The 21561-nt window shown below is 46.2% G+C and overlaps 1 protein-coding gene across 1 annotated transcript in view; it reads right to left on the bottom strand.

The window, feature by feature from the left end:
- The window catches only part of LOC138453420 (CD109 antigen-like), a 1060964-nt gene that overhangs the window by 389186 nt on the left and 650217 nt on the right, over positions 1-21561 (bottom strand). The window contains exons 17-18 of the mRNA XM_069606254.1: positions 12710-12770; positions 12545-12629 (exon numbers count right to left, since the gene is read on the bottom strand). Coding sequence (XP_069462355.1) covers positions 12545-12629; positions 12710-12770 — 146 coding nt within the window. The remainder of the gene's footprint in view (positions 1-12544; positions 12630-12709; positions 12771-21561) is intronic.

The raw sequence follows: 21561 nt of genomic DNA, 5'->3' as shown, positions 1-21561 counted from the left end.
ATTAGGAAATTATGTAATTGTGTATAAAATTTGGTGAGAATAACTAATATTTGTGTGTAAATGGCAAAAAAACAGTGTTCACACATGCATCTTCCTGCCGAGATGGCAGCAATTTTAATGATTCCGCCATGCTGAGCTGTATCTAAAAATATATATGTTGCTAAGTGTATTTGTAAAACCCACGTTTTTGTCACTTAGGACGTTTTCAGTGCAAAATTATATGTGTAAATATTTTGTAATGCATGTGGGTGGATCCATCCTTCGCATCATTTCAATCATAGAACTCCAAGAGCCTATCGGCAGAGAGGGGCTGGGCATTGAGGAGGAGATGACCGTAACTGTCCAATGAAAATTCAGAACTAATATGTTTGCACCTCCTAATTTTAATGTTTCGGATATGTAGCTTAAAGGGTAAAAAGGCCTTGCACAATGGGAATGTAGGGCTTGCCTAATAACAATCTGGGTGAATAGAAGTGTGAAGAACTACCTAAAAATCATCTGGGTGAATGCTGAAAGAAGGTGGCAGATTTTGACCTTGCCAGGACCACTGCCTACGCATCATCTGGGTGCAACTACTGAAAGGTAGATGGAGAGTTAGCATTGCCTGGGAGGCAGATAGATGCTGTGATACAGAGATTTGCAATGTAAGTAGCTTGTCCAACAAAACCGAGTGTGGGGATCTGTTTGATGTAATATCTTCCAATTGGTTAGTGAGTGGGAGGTAGCAAACTGATTAGATACTTAGTATATTTGTTAAATCATTATTCAATTAATTCCCCTATAGCCAAATGCCACAGGTGATTTTGTTAACTTTCGAAATGTACAAATTAAATTCCCAGTGTACTTTAAAAACTATAGGGCCTCATCAGGTCCTTGGCGGTATCCCGGCAGTAATTCCGCCAGGATACCGCCAATGCTATTAGCGTTACTGCAACTTGGCCTGGTGCAATTTGCGCCAGATCCCGAGTTGCAGTGGTGCTGTAATTCCCCATTTATTTAGAGACCATAGGACTGTATGGCGCATTTCAGCGCTATTACCACCAGCAGTAATAGCGTCTGCAGTAATAGCGCCGAAAATGGGTATAAAGATGGACATTTACTTAAAATCGGAGCGGTAATGCAGCAGTAATAGTGTTAACACCGCATTTTGCTGCTCCGGCCAACCCCTGATGAGGCCCATAATCTATTCATGTAATTGGGTACACCTCATTTTCTTGCCAACCCCAGAACTCCCTCAAGGGAAGGGATGTCATTGTCTAGAAACAAAATTCCTAACTGTCGCCACTCCCCAGACCTGGCCTTTAAACAGAGGGGTGCTAAATGTAAGTGAAGTCTGGGTTTTTGGTGCCGGGTAGAGAAGTGTTTTGCTAAATTAAACCAAGGGTAATTCCTAATTGAACAATGCAGACTCTTTCCTGAGTGGCAAAAAGTGACGCTGATAGAAGAAAGATTTTGGGCCTCATCATGAATTTGGCCTGAACCCTTAAATGCGGTGGTTACAGTTTTAACTTTGCAATTAAGGGCTGGCCAAATCATGTGTTGGGCGGAAAATGGCATTTTTACCTCCTGCTTTTTGCCGCAGGTAAAAATGACTATTTTGGCCTCTTTTCTGCCCTTGACAGCGCTATTACCACTGGCGCAATTACAGCCAGTACTAATAGCACTCCCCAGACCCAATGGGGAATGGATATTTAATTTAATGCCCCTGCAACTCGTAATGAGCCCTTTGTATTGCTTTGAGCTGAAGAAGGGTTTTATCCATCCAAAGTATCATCAAATGGCTGTGGTGATTTTGAAACTGATAGCATTTTTAAGTGCGCAGGGAAGTTAAACATACAAAGTGCTGCATTTGTGAAATTGCTTTTGAAAACAGAAAAGGGTTGCATTTCATTTAAATCTAAACCTTATCAAGGAATGTTAATGCTCATGATCTGTTAATGTTCCAAGATATTGTTTAGTTTTGACAAAGGGTTCGTGAGACAGGAAGTATGAACCGTTTATTTAGCCTGCGTTACCTGTACATGAGACCAAAGAAAAGGGAAATTCAAAGAAAAAGTGAGTTTTGTATTGAAGCTTTGTTTTGTGCCACAGAGAAGGTGGCGTGTGTAATCATTTGGTGCAAATATTAATTAAACCTACTATTATAGTCTTTCTGTACTGCGGCCTGATTCTTGGCTCATTGGTGGCATTGGGTGAGAGAACAATGTGGCTCTATATGAGTCATAGACAGGGTTAGATAGAAACAAAATCAATGATAGGTGTGGGAAGCTTTAACTGGGGGGAGGGAATGAACTCTCCATGTTAAGGGTGGGCTATCAACATATCATGGCAACAAGCCAAAGAGGTTGTTACCACAGGTGTGTTTTGGAATTGCGAGATGTCATAGGTAAATTTGAATGGGATGTTAGTCAACGATCAGAAAATATACCTTAAAATGTATTCACAGAAGTTGTGCAAACATTGTTGCAAAGATGTGTTTTTTACTCAAGAAGAATGTGCCCTACAAAGCCATGATCACAGACCGGTGCCTTGTGTGCATGTTTTCTCACAATGGCCAAAGCATGACCCGGCCCATCCCCAGGCGACCACGAGTAATAGCCCATATAACTGACTAAACCTTAACATCCCTGAATTCCATTGCACCAGGTACCCTTTGACCAGCAACCCCAATGTAACAAGTCTTGAAATGTTCAAACAGGACGCACAGAGCACATCGTTGAGCAACAATCGTGTGATTTGTATTGGGAGATGCTGGGAGGGATGAATTATAGTTCAAAACGAGGGTTGAGACCTTGGAGCCGGATGGCGTGGAAGGGAGTGAGTGAAATGTGTATGTGAAGGTTAGAGTGCCCCAGAACCTCCTTTGTGCCTGTTTTAAGGCTTGTCAGGTGCACCGTATAGTGGTAAAATAGCATTATGTTAGGAGTGTAGTTAATGTGTTCTTTGACCTTCGACCTGAGAAGAAGATGATGACTGCAGCACCCACATGATGGAAGACAGACGGACTGGTCTGGAACCAATGACTTGGCATCTCTTATGGAGCAGGTGGATAATGTATAGGAGCACACCAACCAGCCGCACGCAGGTTTTTACTGTATGTATTGCGTCATCTATGACAATGTTTTCCTTTATAAGATTCTGCTTGTACTACTTTTTTCGGCAGAACGTTCTTAGCAGCAGAGTTCTTTTCTGTTGCTCTCATCTGCATGTGAGATTAAAACTTGTTATCCTTACAAGATCAACTTGGGACTTTCTTCTCTAACGGGTTGTATTCTCGCTGGTGTGAGCGTTGATCCCACAGGATTTCCGGTCTTAGTGGTAGTATCTCTGACTTAGCCCAATTCACTCGGTAGCCTGCCAATGGCCTGTATTCTTGCAGGAGGTGTCGCACTCGCGTGAGAGAGATGTGAGGGTGTTGCCTATGTATAGTAATAGGTTGTCTGCATATAGGGAGACCCAGTGTTCATCTCCCCCTCTCAAGAGACCCCTCCAAAGTGGGTCAATCTACAGTTTGATCGCCACCGGTTCGATAGACAGGGCATAGAGGAGGGGTGATAGCGGGCACACTTTGCGTGTCGATGTGAGGCCATTCGTGGTCACCATCGCTATCAGGTCCGTATATAGCAAGTAAAACAGGCTGATCAGGGAAGGGGGAAGGTCGTATTTAGCCAGAGCGAGAAACATAAAATCTCATTGGACTTTATCAAAGGCCTTCTCAGCGTCGATTGTAAGGATAGAGTCCTCTTGGCTCAGCTCACTGGCAATGATATGTAGCAGACGGTGTACGTTGTCCCCTGAGTGCCTCTTTCATATGAAGCCGGTCTGGTCTTCATGTACTAAGTGCTGTTGGATTGATTCCATATTCTGCGCTATACATTTCGCTAAGATCTGAGCGCCAGAGTTTATGAGTCAGATAGGTCGGAATGAACCGCATTCATCTCGTCTCCTTTCCTTGTGGAACACCACTATATTGGCGACCATCATGGATTTCAGCAGCCAGCTCTTATTGGTCGCCTCGGAGAAAAACTCACAGAGTTTGGGAGTGATGTTGTCGGCTATGTGCTTATAAAAATCGATCGGGATGCCGCTAGGCTCCGATGCCTTGCCCGAATTTAAGGCATGGATCGCCCGCTCAATGTCAGTGGCTGTTATGGGAGCGCCAAGAGCCTCATATTGGGCTGCAGTGACCCTGGTCCAGGAACCCTTGCATTGCTTGTGGTGAGATTGTCTCGGGGGCTGCATATAGGTTTGCATAGTATTCCGCAATTCTAGTGTTAATGTCGGCGTCTATTACCACATGGTTCCCTTGCCCATCCCGAATAGTGGTGATTGTCATGGCCGCCTGTCGTTGTTTTAAAGTGAGCGCCATGAGGTGTAGGGGTCTGTCATTTTCAAAGGAATATCTTTGGGACCAGCTCGAAAAGGATTTCTGGACTCTAGTGGTCGTGATGTCTTTGATTCTTGCCCGTATCGTGCGTAGTTGCGTGAGTGTTTGTTGGTCTGGCGTATGCTTGTGATGTTTCTCTAGGGCCCTTAGGTCTAATGTTAGTTGGTTTTCTACGTCCCGCCACCGTTTCAACCTGTGCGCCCACCTAGAGATGCATTGGCCTCTCACATAAGCCTTAAAGGCGTCCCAACATGTGAATGTGTTTTAGGAGGGGTTGATATTTGTGTCCCAGAACACTGCCATATCACTTCTTTTGTGCTCTGCAAAGTCCTGGTATGCCAGTGCTCTCATGTTTAAGCGCCAGCACACAGGATTTCGGGGAGTATCTGGCAGGGACAACTGGAGCCATACAGGAGCGTGATCTGAGATAGTAATCTGAGATAGTAATGGGTAGTATTGAACAGTCGTCCACTGTGTGTAACACCGTGTTCGGGGTAAGCCATAGTCTATCCTAGAGTAACTCTGTTATCTATGTGAGTAGAACGTGTAGTCTGTGCGGGCCCCATGCACATACCTACATACGTCTCCCAGTCCAGTGTGGTGAGTGTAGATTGCTTTTTCAGTTTTCCCTGGCCCGGGGAGCTTGCATTCTGTCTATCTAGAACAGGATCCAGGGCGACATTCAAACCCCCCTTGGCAAATGTCAGTCGTCCCATCTAAAGTGCGCAGGCTGCGAACATGTGTGTGAAGAAGGCCTGGGTGTCCGTCGTCGGGGCATATATGTTAATGAGTGTGATAGTGTTGATAAAGCAGGCCCTTCACCATTACATATCTCCCCTTCCTGTCGGATATGGATCTTTGTAGTACATCTTTGAGAGTAGCGACATGGAGCAGGATGCCACATTTGAGAATCTTCCTGGGTGGGCTACAGGCTTGAGGTACATCCAGTGGAAGTGGTGGAGGGGCCAGAAAGTGGGTAGAGGTGGTAGCAGGAGGAGGGATAGTAGTCAGAGAGATGCTAGTCGGAGTAGCAGGAGAAGGAAGGAAGCTGATAAGATGTGGGAGGCACCTATATAAAAGGAGGATATTGGGCTGAGGGCCCTGGACCAAGATGGTGCCATCCCGATAGACATTAATGATGGTCTTGGAGGAGTGAAAGGAGACCAAGATGACATCCCACCGAGTACCACCATTAATGGGAGAGGAAGAGATAGGAGAGAGATCCGAGGCCATATGAGGGGTCCATAGTTCTGGTGAGGGAACAGCAAAGAGGATGTCATTGCGAGTTTGTCTGGCGAAAACACTGATGTAGGTATCAGCGATGGGAAGGCCTAAGTTGTAGACCAGGATGTCCCTCTCAAGCTTCTTCCTTTCAGACTTAGTGGGAGGGATAGGATAAGAGATAGAGTAGCAGTATGAGAAAATGGGAGAGACGGAAAGCACCATGGAAGGTGCGGGGAGGAAAAGTAGGAGGAGGAATAGCGAATGAAAGAGGAGAGACACAGGCCAGCACCACACAGTGCAGGAGGCGCAGTGGGCAGGGGTGGGGAGGGACATGTGTCACATAGGAAGGGAAGACAGGAGAAACAACAGTACAATTGTACCCCAAGATGGGTGGGGACTTGGGGAGTGGGAGAGAGTGTAATGGGGCAGTTTACAGAACACAGTGACCACAATCAACAAACCACCCAGAGTATGAGGGTTAAAGAAATGATTTTCACTTTCCTCAGGTATTCTACATTCTTTATGTATGGTGTTCCAGTAATGATTCTTACCTTCCTTAGGTATTCTTAATTTGTTCTCTTCACTGGGACGAGTATGAGCATTCTAGTAATGATTCTCTCTTTCTTCAGGCACTCTTAATACTTTCTCTTGACTGTGCACAAATTTGAGTGTTTCAGTAATGATTCTCTCTTTATTCAGGTATTCTTAATTTTTTATCTTCACTGGAACGAGTATGAGCATTCCAGCAATGATTCGCTCTTTCTTCAGATATTCCTATCACTTTTTGTTCAGTCAGAGTATGAATGTTCTCATAATAATTACTGGTACCCCTCCCAGGTCTTCCAATTTCCGTGTTACCTTCTTTATTCAGGAATAACGTCAGCGGGGCTCGGAACCGATTGGGATCTCTTCTTGCCAGGTTGGCTTTTCCTTTCTTACACAGTATTATGCACAGTCCTTCCGTTCTTTTCACTGTCGGCTTGTCTTGTACTGCCTCGATGTAAATGGTATCAGCGTTGTGAACGAACATCCTGGTCCACCGTTTTGTTTTGGCAGTCACGCCACAACCATATTTGGGCTCAGGACACCTTGTGTTCTCTTTGGCCTCTCTTTCCTCGGTCTTGCAAACAATCACCCTGCTCCTTCCTGGATGGATTTGTGCCATATTGCCTCCATGCAGATGGTCTCGGCTTTATGAACGGACCTCCTGCACTACTTTAGCAGTCCTGCCACTGCAGTTTCTCATGTCTTTTGTTTTCCTTCACGCCAAGCGTTGGGATCATCAGCAAGCTCTCTCAAATATCGAACACTGCATGTCCAGTCTCTCCTTCGAATACGTCAAACAGCTCATTTGAACTTCTCGACTTCTGTCCTTGATGTCTCCACCTCCTGATTTTATGATGGTTGGGGAACGTCCCTGGTGAACTGTCAAAGTCCTTCTTCTCTGTTGAACTCATACTCCGTATTCCTCCATTGTTTTTCTTTGTCCCGGTACCATATATGTTTTCCATTATAGGTGTCACTAATGTATTTGACCATAACACACTCTGATTGATTCTTCATCCTTTTCCTCAAGAGGTGTAATTGTAGGAGTATTATATATAAATACATGTATTGTGATTTAGTTCAAAATTAGAACTTTACACAAACTTGATCTAAATACAAATACAATATTCTGATAATACAGATATATACAAGTGAATTAAAGTAAATTGAATGCATACAGCAATTCTACATAAAGATCAGTGTTAAAATTCATATAATTTTTAAATTCATAAGTTCATCAAATAAATAAAATAACATTTCATAACTTCCCAGAATCGTAAGAGCATATTGTCAAGGATAGCACTCTGTCAAGAGTGGCACCGGGCACCCAGGTAGGTTGTGGGTGGCTGTGCTGATGTAAGGTGACAGATAAGCACACACAGCAGGAAGCTCAACAAGAAAGAAGAATAGGTAACAGTAGCTGTGAACAAAAAGGTGCAGAGAATACAAAGGTACAAACAAACTGGATTCCCTCTTGAAGTATATGCAGAAAATAGGGAAGAGTGTTCCACGGACCTTTGGAAACTCCAGCCTTCTGCACAGATTGCTATTACAGGAGCCCACTCTGTATGCTCATGGCTGGGAACAACAGCTGTGGGTGTCTGTACAGAAACAGTATAACTGAAATGGATAACTTAAGGGAGAACCAAAGACTCAAGGAAGAGAAGGACAGGGATCAAGAACAGAGAGTAAGGGAGCAGTAGCCAGGAAACAGGGGGGTTGCAAACAAGGAAGCAGGGCTGGAGTAATGCATGGCACAAGGTGCAGGCAAACTGTTGAGAACTGCAGAGAACTGTAGTAGGCTGCAAGGCAGGGAGTCCAGAGGAGCAGGACAGAGAGCTGTAGTAGGCTGCAGACAGAGAGCCCAGAGGATGAAGGCAGCAAAGAAGCGAGCCCAGAGGAGCAGGGCAGCGAGGCAGGGAGCCCAGAGGACCAGGGCAGCGTGGCAGGGAGTCCAGAGGAGCAGGACCAAGAGCTGTAGTAGACTGCAGACAGAGAGCCCAGAGGAGCAGGGCAGCAAGGAGCGAGCCCAGAGGAGCTGGGCAGCGAGGCAGGGAGTCCAGAGGAGCAGGACCGAGAGCTGTAGTAGGCTGCAGACAGAGAGCCCAGAGGAGCAGGGCAGCAAGGAGCGAGCCCAGAGGAGCAGGGCAGTGAGGCAGGGAGTCAAGAGGAGCAGGACAGAGAGCTGTAGTAGGCTGCAGACAGAGAGCCCAGGGGAGCAGGGCAGCGAGGCAGGGAGCCCAGAGGACCAGGGCTACAGGCAGAGGAGTGTAGCAGGCTGCAAGGCAGGGAGCCCAGAGGACCAGGGCTGCAGACAGAGGAGTGTAACAGGCTGCAAGGCAGGGAGCCCAGAGGAGAAGGGCAGCAAGGAGCGCTGGAATCAGAAGCAGGATGATACGGCAACAGGAACAGCATTCAAAATCGTGGCTCAAGGCAAAAAGGTGCTGGGAGAACTCTTAATGCAAGAGACTGAGCTCCTGCAGGCAGCTGCTTAAGTTACAGCCCTGCCCGGTACTGAGGCAAGCTAATTGGTAGCACCTGGAGCAGCACACCTGAAGGCAATCTGTCTCCTCCCTCTCTGGTGCTGAGAAGGTGGAAGCAGCAATGATTGCTCGGGCTTCTGGGGATTGTGGTTCCAATACTGATGAATGGGAATAGCCAGGAATTGATAACTGTAGCAAGGTGCATTATGGTGCATGTAGTTAGCTGAATTAAATAAGAAAGTACCAAAGTCGTGCTAATGGAAATTAAGGACCAAAGTGGGAATAGGGGTTATTCAACGAATATTATGACGATAAATGAGTTCCAAATAGTCCATGATGGTTGCCAATGTGTGCGCCAGTGGCACAGGCATGACACATATATTCACATATATTCACCAAATCATCAATTCGTTAATTCATGGAGCACCCCACTGTAATCCTGAGTCTCAGGGGAAAAATATCCCCTCATTGAGGCAACAAAGATTTAACATGTAACCACACTCGTTATAGGTCAATTTGTATGGAAATGGTGCCTCTGTTTAAACAGTAGTCCCAAAAGGAATCTGCTACGATTTCCTCATATCTGTGAACAAAATGACCCACATTGCACATGTACAATGATCCTAGGTTAACACGCTGTGTGAGTACATGTGTAGCCGATCCAGTTTGTATTTTATGCTTCAAATGCAGCAATACCTATCTTCAATAGCTAATTGTAAACGAGGAACCGTGACTGACAGGACCGACAATTGATTTATATGCAATTTAAGCAGAAAGAGTCTCATGTCCGGGGCAGTGCATAACAGCAGGTATGGTTGGATTTTTCTGTATCGATGTACTACATGCGATACAGCTTCATACCCCTTTAATTTAGAGAGGTGGATATAATTCCCACACCATTCCCATTTATTAAATTTCTTTTAAAAGGATTTTTTCAGGTGCACATAAGACATCTTTCTGTTGTGCTCAGCAGACCAGCCAGTCTCTGTAAAAAGCATATTGTTTAAAGTTTTATAGTTCACGCCCCTGAGAACCCTCTCAGTGTCATAATTCTGCCCTACCACTGATAGCAGCTTACAGACTGGGTCGGAGCAAGATTTTAAGTAGAAGCAGCCCCTAGCCCAGAGTGCCATGCCCCTAAACGATGTTAACCCCAGCTCCAACTGGAAGTATTCCATTGAGCAGGAAGGTCCAAGGCCCAGCACTGAGCGCCAGTATTGTCCTTCTAATCTGCTGAGCCATGTTAAATCCTGGATAGCTAGTGCTTCCAGGCCATACAGGATACATGGAACAAAGCATTGCTTATACAGCTTGATGATCCCCTGCATGCTGTATACTGCTTGACCTCTAGCAAACTCACACGCCTGCAAAGTGAGATACTTTGCTCTCCTTATATTATGGTTTATTAACAAACCTAATCATCCTGGGCATCAAATTCTAACCCAAGATAGCAATAGGACAAAGTATAGTCTATTATACCAATTGAAGTGACCATCCAGGTCCTATTAACCTAATTTCTTGAGAACAGTGTTACACTGGTTTTCTCCAGATTAATGGTTAAGCCCAGTTGGGAGGCATATTTGGCCAGTTAATTGAGCATGTTTTTCATACCTGTAATGGTCCGATCAAACAGGAACAGAAAACCGCGTATAACATGCTAACTACTGGCAGATCACCTATCCTCGGGGGCAATTAGATTTAACAGATAAGCAGGGAAGAAGGTCAGCGATATAGGGATTATCCAATATAGGGGTGGGTGCGCACCCTTGTTTGACTCCCATATTTATATGTATGGAGTCTGAGACCCCCCCCTTGTTGTTCAGTCTTACTCTACCATAGTTAGTTCTTCTGCATAGTAACAAGATATGTACTAACCAAGACAGACTCTTTGCTCATAGTGTTTCCCTATTGACCTGTTCAAAGGCACTTCTAAAATCTACAAAGGTGATGTATAATGTAGCATCCTTACTGCTACTTGTGGTCTGGATAAGCTGATCCAAGACTCTGATGTTACGAGAAGTGTCCAAACCAGGTCGGAAACCAGTCTGGGCAGGGCTGAGGATCTTGTTGGTGGTTGCCCAGGATTGTAGTTCCCCTTTCACTAGTGAAGCAAAGATCTTTCCAGTAACGTCAAGCATGGACAGTAGGCGGTAGTTATTAATTAGACCGGTCCCCTTTTTTGTGGACCGGAATAAGCACTGACTGCTGCCATGATGACTGAATAATGCGTTGCCTACAAACTCGTGAGAAAAGAATCAACAAAACCTGTGACCAGTTAATCAAGCCCTTCTTCAACACAGCATTTGCCAAGCCATTAGGACCAGGTGCGTTTGATGACTTGAGTTTTAATATTGCATCAATCAAAATCCTGCGGCTCAGAGGCAGAGCGCCAAGGCTCGGGGAGCTGCCGCAGGAGAGGGCTTGTCAGTGTGGAATTTTGCTGTTACATGTGTAACGCATTGACTGCCAGATATGGGGTTCAAGATTTTAGTTAGCTTTTCACCCTTGGCCTTTGCAAGCACTTTCCATATATTATGACTATCTTTACTCCTCATTACCTGGACAAAGTGTTGCCAAGCTATCCTTTGCTCAGCAAGCCGGTAGTGCTTCAACCAGGAGCGATATTTCCCCCTTACTGAGTTGATTACTCTATGCACCTGAGAGACTGAGCCATGGTGCTGAACTTTCACCCTCAGTGCTCTGATCTCTCTGTGCATCTTACGCTTTTGGTCCCGAATATTTATGTCAAAGGATTTATGTCCCACAGCTTTCCACACTAAACTGGGTTTAACATTACTTTTACAGACTGTATGGGTTAACATCTGTATCCATGCTTCAATGGCCTCACGGTGCTTACCCCTGAGGCTATTACCCACATCGACCCCCACAGGAAAGGCCACAATATAATAATATATGGCTTAAGGAGTTCTTTACATGAACAGGAGTCCTTGTTCCCATAGGGGGAGTCTCTCCCGGTGAGGTCCCGCTTGTCTCTCCCCTTAAGGAGGGTATTGCATAGTGGGCTCACCTCCCTAGCCTCACAGGGAAAGGCTCTGGGGAGAAGTGACAAAATCCTTCGATTCATCACACCACACACATGGTTTAAAGAATAATTGCCTAAACAGGTTTGTAAATTAGGAGGTTTACACCTTGTAAAGGCGCAAAAGAATTTACTTTGATAGAAAAAAACCTGTTCAAAGTTAAGATAATCTTTTTCACTATATGTTCTCTAGCTTAGCAGAAAACCTTTTGAAGCCGCTATAGCAGATGGATATTTATCTTGTATTTGTTATAAGTTTAGTGGTCTCACTGTGTGTCAGGAAGACTCCATGTTCATTTTGCCAGACATAAGACAACAGCAAGGACTACTCCACGTGCCTTTTGAAGCAAGTTTCTCTATGCCTGCTTCTTTTGGTGTTCGCAGTGTTTTGCAATCTGTTTGCTTGAAGATTGGTCAGGCATATACAGGCTCTTAACTGAAAGTAAGAGGTTCGATTTCCAACGGATCCACTCGTGATATCACTGTGGGTAAAATGCGCACCTTTGAGTTGTATAAAAATATATCTAATATTTATCTAAACGTGCTTCTAGAAAGGGTAGATGTATGTGCAATGCTATGTTAAACAAGTATATTAAATTATACATTGTGTCTTTATATTTCTGCAATATTTCTTCATCTGTGTTTTGGTCTATGATTTTTTTCTTCTAATTTTACCATTTGGTAGGGATGGTTGAAGTCGAAAGGTTCTTTGCACAGTGCAAATAAATTGAAGTGCAGCTTGTCACCAGGAACCATTGCAGATCAGGGAAACTATGTCTCAGATATATGTCAGTTCAAGGCTTCCATAACATATAAATGGTATTACTTCTTTTGTGGCAAAAAGGCAGTGCAAATGTACTGTACCTTATGTTGTAGTCCTGCCAAATCCATATTTCTGGAAAGTGGATTCCAGATCTCTGAGGCTTCACAGGAATGTCCATCCAATTACCTGAAACATACATAACACCAATATCTAAAAATACAAAAAATATGTTTCAAAAGAAAGTATTATTTGATGTCACGACTTACTGTCAGTTCCCATCTCGTATGACCTTTCTACTGCATCCGTGAAGACTGAGGCTGTGCTTTCCTAAAGGTAAAACAAAAGCAGAAATGTTTCTTGCAAAGAAGGAGGACAATTGTTATAAGTAAGGTTGGTTGCTTAGTTAACCTATGGTTGGTTGCTTAGTTAACCTATGCCCAAAATGTAAACTAATAAATCATACAGCAATCACTCAGACAAATACGCAACTATAAACCTTAATGGCAGCAACCATTCAAATATCAGTGGCGTTCGCTCTTGCATAATCCAATGAATTTGGAATCGTTTTTATTCTACATGGCCCTATCACCTGGAGACAAAGAGGACACAAATGGCAATCTCCATTGTGTTGTTTATTTCTACCGGCGTTCTGTTGTTCTAATGAAGCACTAGAACCCACACCACAGGGGTTATTTGTGGTAGGTGACACAGCTCAAGCTAGTGGCCCCATACCAAAGGCTAGGGCTTTAACGAGGGTGAAGGTCACGTAGCACACAACAGAGCTAATGATATGGGTTGTAACATGATTCGTATTTGGGCAGGGGGGAAAAGGGGATGCACCACCTAGGACTTCCAGTGACAGAACTTGTCCAGGTCTCCTTGCCCAGTGTTCAATGTGTACACATCACAAAGCAAAGCTTGGAATACAGTCTTTACAGTTAGAGCCTCCAATTGGCAGATGTATGTGTTTAATTTCCTAAGTGCCATTTACATGTCTATACTTTTTTATTTTTTTTATTTATTAGTGTTAGCGGTCGCCACCTGCCCCGTGAGCACCCCACCCCCGGACACAGACACACAGACACTGTGCTGATGCTGCGGGCTCCCCGGTGGCTCTGAGGCCGCCGGGAACACCCTGTTTATTTATACATGCACGCGACGGAGTGATACGTCACTACGTCGTGTGTGCGCCCTTAAAGGGGCAGCGCCACACTCCTCCTTTTCCATAACAACAAAACAACTGAAAAGGAAGAACTACCTATCAAACATCACAGCACACAATATCAACATGCCCCCGGATACCCCTTTAATGATACCCACCCTGGGTTCCCCGGTGACCTCAGTAACCGTGGGCTCCGGAATATGACAAATGTAACAACCATCACTCAGTCCATGACATAGTCTGTAAAACGGGCAGGTTTCCCTCCCCTGTCCTCACGGGGTACCTCCTGCCAGTCTCTATTGTTGGTGTTCCTTCGCCATGCACGTCGCGCATCAGGGACTCCGCTCGGACAGAGGGTCCGCCGCCCTCGTCGCGCACCTCCTCCAGGTCAATGTCCATCAAAGTCTCTGCCCTGGGCTCACCCAGTTCCTGGTGACGGATGCCGTTCCGTCGGATGCGGTCAAGATAGACCCTTTCACCACCACCACATCCAATGGAGCCGGCTCATAGGTGAAGGAAAGCTTACCCTGAGGGTGACGATTCCTCACCAGGAACTCATCTCCCTGGGCGAGTCTTGGTGTTCTTAGACCCCTCCGGGCATTTTCCAGCTCTGTTTGTGCCCTTCTCTCCTCTTCCACCTGCTCATTATTGATGACGGCAGGTTCTCGCTCCCCCACCTCCGGTATGATGTCTCTCGGGCAGCACTGAAACAAAGCCTCCGCCAGCGACACCCCCTTGGATGAGTGCGGGGTGGTCCTGTATCCTCACAGGAACACATACAGTGCCCATTTCAGACACTCGCCTTTGCCTTGGGCGATCCGGAAGACCTTGTTCAGCGTGCGCATCATCTGCTCCGCTTCTCCATTCGCTCTGGGCCACAGTGGGGTGACCTTCCTCTGGTGTGTGCCATACCTTTTCATGAGGTCGGCGAAGCTCTCGCCTTGTAATGGGTCCCCGTTATCGGAGCATAGCACCTTGGGCAGTCTGTGGGTGGCGAAGATTTTCTCCAGCGCTACCACCACTCTTTCAAATGCCACAGACTCTACGAACTCCACCTCCGGATATCGTGACCACTCATCGACAACCACCAGGAAGTGGGTGCCCCGGGTCGTGGACCCAAAGTCCACGTACACCACCTCCCACGGCCATGTCCCTCTGGGCATGGTTTCGATGGTTCGCTCATACAGCGCAGGTGAAGCTCCCTGGCACACAGGAGGCCACAAATTCCTCCACCCTCCTTTCTAGCTCCAGGAACCACACTTTCTGCCGGAGGCGGGCGTTCGTCTTCAGCTCCCCTTGGTGCCCTTGGTGCGCCAGGGCGATGATTTGTTGCACCTTGGCCTGTCGGATCACTATCCTGTCCCTTCTTAGCAGCAGTCCCGAGTCTGAGAAGGTCAGCTCTTCGCGTACCCGCCAGAGCTGTTCCAGGGCCAATTTTGCCTCATGTGCCTCCGGGCCAGGGACTCCATCACAGTCCTCCAGGCACGTGCTCCATGGCCGCCTTCAGGATTCCAAAACACTCATCTGCCTGTGAGGCCTGTTCCAGCTCTTCTATCGGCACCGAATTGGGTGTTGCCGCTTCGACCACCAGACGGATATGCTCATCCGCCTCCTCTGTGCACGTAGATGGCTGGTCGCCCCCCCTTGGGTGCCTGGAAAGATAGACCGCAGCGTTGTTGCTACCTGGGCGGTATACCAACAGCACACCGTATTCCAGGAGCGCCAGCATCCGCCATTCTATCGTCACTGGAGGCTTGGAGGACGAGCCCGCCAGAATGAGAAGTAGGGGCTTATGGTCTGTGACCACTGTCACCGGCCTCCCTAGGACATACACTCGAAAATGCCTACAGCCCCACAGTACAGCCAGCGCCTCCCGCTCAATCTGCGAGTATCACTGTTCAGTGTCCGATAGCGCCTTGATGGCATATGCTATCGGCCGGACTTCCTGATCAGCCCCCACTTGTTTGAGGACCGCTCCGAGGCCATAGGGCCTGGCATCCACTATGATCTCTGTCTGTAGGGCTGGGTCAAAGAATGCCATTGTCTCCTCTGCAGTGAGGGCAACCTTGATGTCATCAAAAGCAGCCTGTTCCAGTGGCCCTCACTGCAAGGTGACGTCTTTCCTTGTTAGGGTCCGCAACGGCTCTGACCGGGATGCCAAGTTCCAGATGAACCGGCCAGAGTATGTGACCATGCCCAAGAAACTCCTCCCCTCAGCCACGTTTTCTGGCGGCCTGGCCTCCTGAATGTCTCTCACTTTGCGTGGATCTGGGGATACCCCGTCTGCCTTAAAGACAAAGCCGGGGAACTCTATGGTGGTCTTGAGAAATTTGCACTTATCTCTATGCAGGGTGAGTCCCAAGGAGCGCAGGTGCTCAAATGTCTTTGCCAGACGGGCCAGATGTTCTGCCTCAGACCTCGCGAACACCAGGATATCATCACTGATATTAAGCACCCCTTGCAGGTCTGCGAGGGCCCCTCTTATGATGTTTTGAAAGACCTCCGCCACTGACGACACCCCAAAGCTGAGCCTTTTGTATCTGTACAGCCCCTGGTGTGTGGTGAAGGTGGTGATTTTTCGTGACTCTGGGTGGAGCACCACCTGATGGTACCCGACCCAGAGGTCCAGTTTTGAAAAGAACCTGGCACCCTGTAGCTCAGTTATGATGTCATCAATTGTGGGCGTTAGGTGTCTCTGCAGCTTTATCGCCTTGTTGGGCAGGCGCATGTCCACGCAAATTCTAACCGAATCGGGCTGTTTGGGTTTCCGGCAATCACAATCGGGGAGACCCACGGGGTGGGGCCCTCCACCTTTTTGATAATGTCCAGCCTGACCAGGTTATCTAAATCGTGATCCACCAGGTCTCTGAGGTGGAATGGCACCCGCCAATGTTTCAGCGCCACAGGCTGGATAGTGTCATCAATGTGTAGCCAGACAGGTTCACCAGCCATCTGCCCTATCCCCTCAAACAGGGATGAGTGTTTGCCCAGCAGCACCTGGATGTCATCTACGTACACCAAGTATGCGAAGGTCACGATGCCTAGGGCCTCTGCCGCAGCACAGCATAGTAAGGTGTTGTTGCTCACTGGCGTGACGTAGAACCTTGCCCGGATTTTGGCTCCACCATATCTCACATCTGCAATGAACGCACCGTCCAGTGAAATTGGCTGTGCCCCCCCCGAACATGAAGATGCGTGCCTTCGGCATTAACAGGCCAGGCGGGGATTGCATGGTATCATAATGTTCCCTGGCCATTACGTTCACAGATGCACAAGTGCCCACCAACATCGGCACTGAGTCTTCATGGACCAGTATGTTGCATATGGGCTGTTGCTTAGAGTTGGAGCGCAAGACACCCATACTCGACACGAAGAATAAAACATTTTTTCTTCTTCTTCTTCCTCTTCCTCACCTTCCGGACCATTTCCGTCGCCCCCCTGGTCCACCTGTGCCACAATTGACGAGCGCTGTTGGCGGAAGAAACTAGCCCGGCCCTCTCGAGATGATTGTCGGTATCAGGGCCTTGCAAATGGGGGCATAGTGATCAGCACCCCCACAGCGGCCACCCGATTTTCCGATGGCTGGGCACTCCACAGGATGTGGAAGGTCGAACCCGGCCTTCATGCACAAGTTGACCGATGATTGTCCCCTATCCCGTTGGTTGCCTGCTAGGCGTCTCATCCCTCTGCCTCTGCCGATAGCACAGATGTCCTCCACCTTGTTAGGGCGCACTCCTGCCTCCATGCAGGTCGCCCGCAGCTCAGAGATCTCATGGCACCTCCCCAATTCCAGGATGCGAGGGAGGGTGATGCCAGGCTCCCTCAGGATCTGGCGGCGCCGCTTGCCAGATACACACCCCTGGATGAGTTGGTTCCTTATCATCGTATCGGGGTCATTCCAGGCACAGGGGACGGCAAGCCTGTACAGTCTTCCATAAAATGTGTCCACCGTCTCAGGAAACATTCGTAATCGGCATTTGCTATGAGCAAAAAGTGATTGTGGAGAGCGTCCTTTGCCGCCGCATGCGAACCATCCGGAGGTTGGAGGGACAGGAAGACCTCATGTACCGCAGGACCAGCACAGTACAAGAGGGTAGCCACCTTACTGTCATCATTACTCTCCATGGTGGCTCTAAAGTACATTTCTAACCTGTCCATCCACATTTTCCACTCTGGCCACAGACTTGACGGTGCACCTGAGATATCAAACTCTGGCATTGGCTGCAGGGCTCCAAGTGATCTCAGCAGTGGTCTTGGTGGTAATGCTGGCGGTGGCTGTTGGACTGCTGGTGGAGTGGCTTACTGTTGGTCTGCAGCTAGGCCGGCGTCCACGATGGCAAGTGCACAGGCACTCCTGATGGAATGAAATCACAAGGGTCGCAACTCACCACCTCACCTCCTTCACAGATGGACCTAGGCAGGCCCTTGATGATTCACTGGTGCCAGTTGTAGCCAATAGCCTCCAAGGATCAAGGTTCCCCACAGTCACAATGTCCCTCAACAAAGCAGGGCAGATGCCAGGCAGTTCAGAGGTCCCAACAATTAAGCAGGGTGGGCCCAGGGTATACACACAATACACAATAGCAGGCCTTCCCTGTTGCTCCACACCCAATACTCGACGAAAAACTGTGAAAATACTGGAAAATCACTTCAAAAAGCACATTCAGTGCATCATGTGACTGTCTGCCACACAAATATCCAAAGATTATGCCTGGATGGCTCACCGTCGCTTCAAACGAAGCCGCAACCTTTCAGGGCCTGAGATCAAAGATGGCCACCAACTGCATGGATAATGCCCCTCTCCGCAGCATTTTTCATGCAGTGCGCTTTATGTCGGATCATCAAAACACACTGATGAAAGTTACCGTCATTCCCGATTCATCATCCCACCTTCGTCGCCACTGGTATGGTTGCCACCTGCCCCGTGAGCCCCCTGCCCCCGGACACAGACACTCGGACACAGTGCTGCTGGTGCGGGCTCCCCGGTGGCTCTGAGGCCGCCGGGAAAGCCCCGTTTATTTATACATGCACACGACGGAGTGATACGTCACCCCGTCGCGTGCGCACCCTTAAAGGGGCAGCACCACAATTAGCATTTAGTTTATTACAAACTTATTCACACAAGGGTCTGTGTTGTCATACATGCCACAGATTGCTTCGCTAGTCCATAATTGTCTTGCCTTACTTAGTGGTCATGATGGTTTTCTCTGATCTTTCTTTGAATTTCATCATTGTTATTTTCAGAAAGCTCACTGTAGCATAGTTGATTCATTGATTGCCTGCTTGGTATATTCTTTCCCACCACTCCTCAGCGTCAGACCCACAATGGGACTTAGCATGGGGAGAAAATGCATTGATCGTAGACCCTTTAGTGTCGGACAAAAAAGTATCAGGTGTTTTAGTGATTCTTCTTTCTGACCGGATAACCGACATTCATCTACCAACACTTTGTTGTATCTTTTTAAAGTGCTGTTATTATGTAAGATGTTCAGTCTTAATCTTAACAGTATAAAGCGCCCATTACTGTTTGGAAATGTATTCAAGTATCTTTTTGTTATATTCAGTAAACCAGTGTTTTTTTTGATAAAGTATGATTTTTCGATTAGGATTCTATTTTTCTCCAATCGTCAGCCCATAATATTTTCTTTACCAATGTCATTACATAGGGCTGCTTTTGAAGTGCCGAGGAAGATTAGATAGTCGACACACTCGGTTTTTCATTTTTGCACTGGCCATTCATCTTTGACGTTTCCTTTTTTCTTAAAAATTTCAAATTGAGGTGGGCATTCTTCTGAAATCTATTTTCTGAACAATGAGATTTTGTTCCACATAATCTTTGAGAAAAGTCAGTTCAGGCCCAACTCGTGGCAGATTATTTTAATCTGTAGTGAATTTGGCAGATTTAATATTTTTTCCAGAATAAACCCTCACACTGATCCCATAGTTCTTCTTTTAGGCTGTTATTTGTTTCTGCTCAGTAGATGATCACTGGAGTTCCTTTTTGCTGGTAATATTTTATGATCAGGGTTAGAGAACTTGCCAATCGTTTGTTCAATGCTACTCCTTGGGCAGTTAGTTGATGTAATTTCGTTCTCACATTCTCAATCCACAGTCTTTTGCTTTTGAAGACATTTATCAATACCCCTAGATATTTCTGTTCTTGAACTGGGACAATCTCTCTTTGTCTAGCGTCCAGTGTGCTTTCATTATGTTTTGTTCATTAGCGAATAACATGATTTTCGACTTAGATACTTTGATCCTTAGTGAGTTTTTGTCAACATAATTTTGTAGAATGGTTAATTTCCTTTCCAGACCAATCCTAGTCTGATCTAACAAGACCAGGTCGTCCACATACAGTAACCATCCTACGGCCTCTCTGTTGATTTGTGGTGGAAAAGTACTGATACTACACAAAACTTCTTTTATGTCCTCGATAAAGAAGATAAATAGGGTTGCTGCACGGGAGCATCCCTGCTTTAGCCCTTTAGTGGATTTGAACTTTTGTGATACTGTTCCTAGCTGATCCAACTTCATTTACATGTCTGTGTTGGAGTACAGTTCTTGAATAATTTCTAAGAGATCACTGGGGCAACCCTTGTGCTTTAGTTTCTCCCACAGTAAGCCATGATCAATGCTGTTAAAAGCTTGGTTTAAATCTATACTGGCTGTATGGATTTTCTCTTTTTTGTATTCACAGCATTGTTTTAATAGGTTAGAAGTAGAAGGTTTAGGTTACAGCCAACTTCCTTGACCAATCCTGTTTCTTTTGTCTATCCAGTTAGATTTTATTAAACACACTTTCAGCCTTGCCAAAATGACCATCGTGAATATTTTCTCCACAACATCAAGTAGAGCAATTGGTCTGTAATTCGCTGGGGAGTATCTATCTCCTTGTTTAAAAATGGGAATCAAGATGGCTAGCTTCCAAGAATTTGAGACTGTGCGCCGTGCAAATATTTTGTTGAATAGAATTTCGCAAAACTCAGCCCACTGCTCAGGCGCTTCCTTCATTAGTGCATTCAATATCCCGTCGGGCCCGGGCGCACAGAATTTTCTGCTTTTCTTGATCAATTTGAGTTATCGTCAACGTGTTTTTCTGAGAGGAGCTTTCATTTCGAGCATTCAAATTAGCATTTTTTTTATTGAATAGGGTGGTAAAGTGTGCCACCCATTTGTCCTCTGGTATGGGGTTAAGGAGGCATGAGATTGTAGGATCTCCATTATCTTTTATTAGTTGCCAAAAACTCCTCCCATTAGGATCGGTTAAGGCAGCAAGCATTTTTTCAGCATCTAACTGGACTAGGTTCATTTTATGAATTTTTATCCAGTTCATGTATGTTTGTTTACATTTCCTTATCAGTTCTTTTTTGTCTTCTGATATCATGCTCTTTATTATTCTGAGGTCCTTTCTTAGTAATCTTTTTTGCATTACTGTCTCTTTATTATTGATATGTAGATGTTTACATTTTGGTTTTTAACTGCCCTTTCTTATTTCTTTGAATGCTTGCAACGTCTGGTTGTATTCCACCGTCTCATGATCTTTATTTAACAGTTCTGTTAGATCACTGATTATCTTTGAAACTTCTATTGGTTTTATTTGTATGCGATTGAGGCCTCCTTCTACCTCAATTCTATGATTCCAATTTTTGTGTGGAGCAGTTTGGGGATTTTTGAGTGTCACAATGAAAGGGTCGTGGTCACTCTCTCTTGTCTTCACAACTTCCATCCTGACTATTTCTGTTAACAGATTCCCAGAGACAATAGTAAAGAATCGCTTGACTGCTTCCATTGGACTAAGTCTTAGCTGGTGGAATATCTCCTACCGTATTTCCGTTCAATAAATGCAAGTCTCTCAAGATCATTTCTTCCATCCAGTCAGTGCCTGTTTGGGTTTTCTTATTAGAATTGGTATTCGATTTGTTACGTTTCCCACTCACATCCTGTATGCAAGTTGCG

The sequence above is a fragment of the Ambystoma mexicanum genome, chromosome 4p (genome assembly GCF_040938575.1).
Source record: "Ambystoma mexicanum isolate Mex_15411 chromosome 4p, UKY_AmexF1_1, whole genome shotgun sequence".
Classification (NCBI taxonomy): domain Eukaryota; kingdom Metazoa; phylum Chordata; class Amphibia; order Caudata; family Ambystomatidae; genus Ambystoma; species Ambystoma mexicanum.
Note: the sequence above shows the minus strand (reverse complement) of the source record. Positions and strands in the feature narration are given on the sequence as shown.